Source organism: Physcomitrium patens, chromosome 1 (genome assembly GCF_059467195.1).
Source record: "Physcomitrium patens ecotype Gransden chromosome 1, ASM5946719v1, whole genome shotgun sequence".
Taxonomy (NCBI): domain Eukaryota; kingdom Viridiplantae; phylum Streptophyta; class Bryopsida; order Funariales; family Funariaceae; genus Physcomitrium; species Physcomitrium patens.
In genome coordinates, this window is record NC_143410.1 from 1,081,281 (window position 1) to 1,086,083 (window position 4,803).

Below are 4,803 nucleotides of genomic sequence, written 5' to 3' on the forward strand. Positions count from 1 at the left end.
AGCAATCATAAAAGAAATTGTTATTATTTTGATTATATCAAAATGATTATAACTTTTGGTAACAATTGATGTCATCAACTGCACACAACTTTATTCTTGTCCCACCATTATTCCAATGATTGGAAAAAACTTGAATAAGTAATTTATAAAACAAATCGCACATTAACTAGATTACAGTAAAGGAGAGTTTTTGCTGCAGTGGATTTATTTTATTAACGCCTAAACAACGAGTTGATAAGGAACGGTACAAAATGATACATGGATACACATATACAAATTCAATTTTTTCTTGTGTAAATATAAATCCCCTATCAAGTATGTCCAATTATGTGAGTGTGTATGTACATACAGATAACCTTCTACTGATGAAAGGAATTCTCAAAACAACAGAAGCCACATATCAATTGAACCAAGCCTAATGAACCTACCTAACCTATTCATCCAAAATTAATGCTATCTTTTGACTTCAAAGAATACATTTTCCACCTATTTATATATTCAACAATTGATAGTGGATACCAAAATGAATAAATAAATGAAGTTTTATTATGTCCAAAATAAAATTCAGTGCAATATACTTATATATATATATATATATATATTTATGTATCAACCTATATTATTTATTTATATTTACAATGGTTTCTATGAAGGGAATAGGTTGGTTGTGTTACACGCCCCTTTTAATTTACTAAACTCGGGTCATCACTCTGCATTCATAACCACAGTGAACAGAATGACAGTGGCAGCGCGGCCGCGGTGACAGACGTCGCACGCGATGACCGGAAACCGTGGCTCGTCTCGCTCGTCCCAAAACCCTAGCCGAACGCTGGGCCATGTCTTTCCGCTGCGCCAGTGTCTAATTTCTCAGCGCTGAGTCCACTCTCCGTTCGTGTGCCCGTCTCGCAGCCCTGTCTCGTCATCATGGTATGTTCTCGTCGTGTGTTGTGTTTTTCACAACCTTTGCTTTTTTTTTTTTCTTAAAAAAAAAATTCTTACATATTTTCACGGTTGGCTATATTTGTTTTGTAATGGAAGGCTTGGTGTTTTAGGGTTTCGATGGTGGTAGGCTAGTCTGAGGTTCTTGTGTAAATTTCATGCTTGCGGGATTTCATGACAAGCTTGAGTCACAGTGCTTGAGAGGTGACGCTTGCGGTAGCCTATGTTAGGGTTGGTTGAGCAAGGGCATACATCTCATACTGTTTGGTGGTATGTTCCTCACGGTCTAGGGTACTGTGAACTTGAGCGATACGTGCTTGCCTGATGTTGCTGTATATGTTATGCCATTACGGTGGATAGGATTGGTGTCGTTAATCAGCACTCGGCTGTGACAGGTGTCTGCTAGAATCTGATGTCTTAGTAGCGATATTTTTTCCCCAGTATGTACACACACACACACACACACAGATATATATATATATATATATATATATATATATGTGTGTGTGTGTGTGGTTGCGTGCGTTTCTTATATAGTGCTGGTATTGGTTTAATCCGGTTGACTGTCTCTGCTGAAGAGTTTGAGAGAGTTTGCATGTAGCGTTTGTCTCAGTTTTCGTGTGGAATATTGATACCTTTGGACGCAATTCCAGACTAAGCGCACAAAGAAAGCCGGTATCGTTGGAAAGTACGGTACCCGTTATGGTGCTAGTTTGAGGAAGCAGATCAAGAAGATGGAGGTCAGCCAGCACTCGAAGTACTTTTGCGAGTTCTGCGGGAAGGTATAGTACAAATCAATTCTGATTATTTGACTGCTCGGCGTCTGAGTTGTTTATTGTTCGCCGAATAGGATCAACCAGTTTCTATGTATAAGTTCTCTTTCAACCGAACTATTTCACATGAACCATAAACAATATTCCTGCAGCCTACGTAACTTGTGCAGTTAAGTATCATCTGAATTTGATATCAGTTTCTGCTTAGTCTGTGCACCACTATGGATAGTTGTTACTTTCGTAGAGTTTGAATCGTCAAATTTGCATTTTATTTCTTTTCTGATAACCTCCGAAGTACCCTAATTTTCATACACGTGTTGGATGCAGTTTGCAGTGAAGAGGAAAGCTGTTGGCATCTGGAACTGCAAGGACTGCGGTAAGGTTAAAGCCGGAGGCGCCTACACCTTGAAGTAAGCTTCTCTAAATCTCACCAATATTTTTTGTGCTATAGTTTTCTGTATGTGGATCTTCCAATGACAACTGTTTTCAGCATGCCGATCTCTTTATGTTATTTTTTCTAAACAATATTCGAAGACGTAATGAACTGACTTTATTGTGACTGGTGTTGCAGCACGGCAGCTGCAGTTACTGTGCGCAGTACCATCAGGCGATTGAGGGAGGCAACTGAGAGTTAGATGGTGTAGTACTTGTAGAGCCATATCATACTCTTGAAATTTTGATGTATGGCAGCATTGCGTGCCATTTGAGTGTGACACAAGCTCTGATTGAGCCTTTCTTCTGTGTGCTTAGTTCTCCTTGGTGGTTTGTTCATTCTGTGCGTCGAGGAAGAACACACCTACCTTGGTCGACATTCTCCATCTGGTTGTCTGCCAAGATGTTCATCGTTTCATTTTGAAAAGGTATGTCTGCAGAATGAAAATCTTATGCATTGTATGTGAGCAGATTGTGAAAAATTAAGTAAAGCTCTGAAAGATCCAATAATTTTTAAATATTTGCCTTTTTCTTTCTTTTTTTTCTAAAAGAAACCTCTTTTGCTTTATCTAATTGAAGGCCTTAACATGAGGTCAACCAACAGACTTTATTACAGTGTTAAATAGAAAGTCTCTGCACATAGTTTATTAATAAGCCTTACCAATCAATCTAACAAGAGCTGTATTTACCTACCTCATTTGATCTTACAGTATTCTATGTAAAACTAAAATACCATCAATTACATATAGATTCAATTTTTTCCCACATCATAATAAGAATGTTTAATGGTTTTCATGCACTTTTTTGTTGTACCCTTTCTAATACTTTTACAATTTTAAAAAAATCTTTCAATGTCTGAAGATTATTGTATCATTCGTCAACAGCCAAAAATAGTTAAAGAATTTTAAATTCTATAGGTGTATCTTATTCTAATTTATATATAAGATAAAATAGTGATGTTTTTCTTATCACATTGCCAATTGTTGAGAAGCCTACAACACTATTATTATCATTTCTTCTCAATCTTTACAGGAATTCAAAACATTTCATTTAGAATATTGATTGAATTTAATCTACTTATTTAGTATATTTATATCTGTTCATTGGTATCTGATTTGGAACGATTTTACATTAACCAATTCTTAAATTCGCAGTTGAATTTCAGACTGTCATATCAAGAAAATATCGACATACAATTTATATTCAAGACAAGAGCCCATTACTTATTTATATTGTTTGTTTTAGAGAAAATATCATAGATATCCTTGTATTCTTAATAATATCGAACATACCCCACTTTTTGTGATAATTGTAAATCCGCTCCTCAATGTGATAAGCTACATTCTTCACATTCTTTTAGTTGCAAATGGGGCCCAAAGTACGTGTTGTGTACATCTAGTGTAGAACTTTTCTTCATATCTTTAGCACCTCAGAAAACAGACCTCCCCATGATTCACTCACCTTGTGCTACATGCTACTTGTAATGACTGAATTCTCTTATGCACTTCCTTCACATAGAAGGTTGGTCAAGTAGGATCTTATGATGTAGGTTGAGAAACACAACAAAACTTACACAACCACAAACTAGGATTGAATTGCTTCCCATATGAGGCACAACAAAGCATGAATTGCAGCTTGTAAAAGAATTATAATGCAATGCAAAGAGATTGTTTAAAATTATATAGTTATACCATAAGATTGAATAATTTGGCTAGATGCAAACCGCTCTAATACCATTGATGTCTATAGCATACTCATTAAAGGTTTTTACCACCATGCATGTCTTGTACTTGCCAAGGTTATGATGGATTGTAGTAACAAGAGCATTGAAATTGGAATTGTCCCTCAAGGATTATGATGGATTGAAGTAACAAGAGCATTGAGATTGGGATTGTCCCTCAAGGATCATCAGCTTGTATAATGTGTGTAGCAGGCAAGACATTCATCATTCCTACAAATATTTATATTAGAACAACTTCATTACCAAGTACAATGATACCTTGGATATATGTCTTTGAACAAACAATAATAGGTGTTCATAAGCAAAGTTTGCAAATATAATATTGTAAAACAATAAAAATGATCTATACTACAATATAATTTCCATCAAATCTTCAAACACAAAGATATACTCTACAAACAATCTATTTGAATGCACTCAATCATTATAGTTTCTAAGTCAATAATGCATGTTGGGAACAAGTTCTAAAATTCAAAGACATTGCCTATATGTGAAATAAGAAATTATCCTAGCCATATGGATTTGTCTATGCACTCTCTATAGAATTAGTAGAGGCATTCCATAATTATTTCTATTTTCTTTATAATTCCTACAAATAGAACCAACTCAAATTTAACAAAAAAAAAGATAGTTTTTCATAACACATGCTCTCTATTGCATATGCTAAACAACCACCCCAAGCACATATCAGAGGTACTAGCTCTTTTTGACATAAGTTAGGATTTCATGTACCTAAGCCAATTAGACACTGTATTTCTTTACAAATATATAATCAATAAACCCTAATATAACTAATTGTATGATATTGATCAATCTCTTTGCATTGTATTACAATCCCTTTACAAATAGTAGTTAGTACGAGGCAAGCAAACTATGGCAACATCAATTTCGTGAGGTGCTAGAGATATGAAGAAAAGT

The 4,803-nt window shown here is 35.2% G+C and overlaps 1 protein-coding gene across 1 annotated transcript; it reads left to right on the top strand.

Annotated features, from left to right (window-relative positions):
* The first annotated feature begins 851 nt into the window (after window positions 1-851).
* LOC112277875 (large ribosomal subunit protein eL43z) lies at window positions 852-2,453 on the top strand. Its single transcript, XM_024510714.3, has 4 exons — window positions 852-927; window positions 1,593-1,721; window positions 2,040-2,122; window positions 2,284-2,453. The coding sequence occupies exons 1-4, from the start codon at window positions 925-927 to the stop codon at window positions 2,345-2,347; spliced, it is 279 nt and encodes a 92-aa protein (XP_024366482.1). The 5' UTR covers window positions 852-924; the 3' UTR covers window positions 2,348-2,453.
* Window positions 2,454-4,803: the final 2,350 nt, after the last annotated feature.

What these genes read in the sequence shown, in the direction of transcription:
- LOC112277875 (XM_024510714.3), top strand. An exon ending in TTTGCGAGTTCTGCGGGAAG is followed by an intron (nt 1,722 to 2,039) that starts GTATAGTACAAA and finishes TGTTGGATGCAG; the next exon opens with TTTGCAGTGAAGAGGAAAGC. An exon ending in GGAGGCGCCTACACCTTGAA is followed by an intron (nt 2,123 to 2,283) that starts GTAAGCTTCTCT and finishes CTGGTGTTGCAG; the next exon opens with CACGGCAGCTGCAGTTACTG.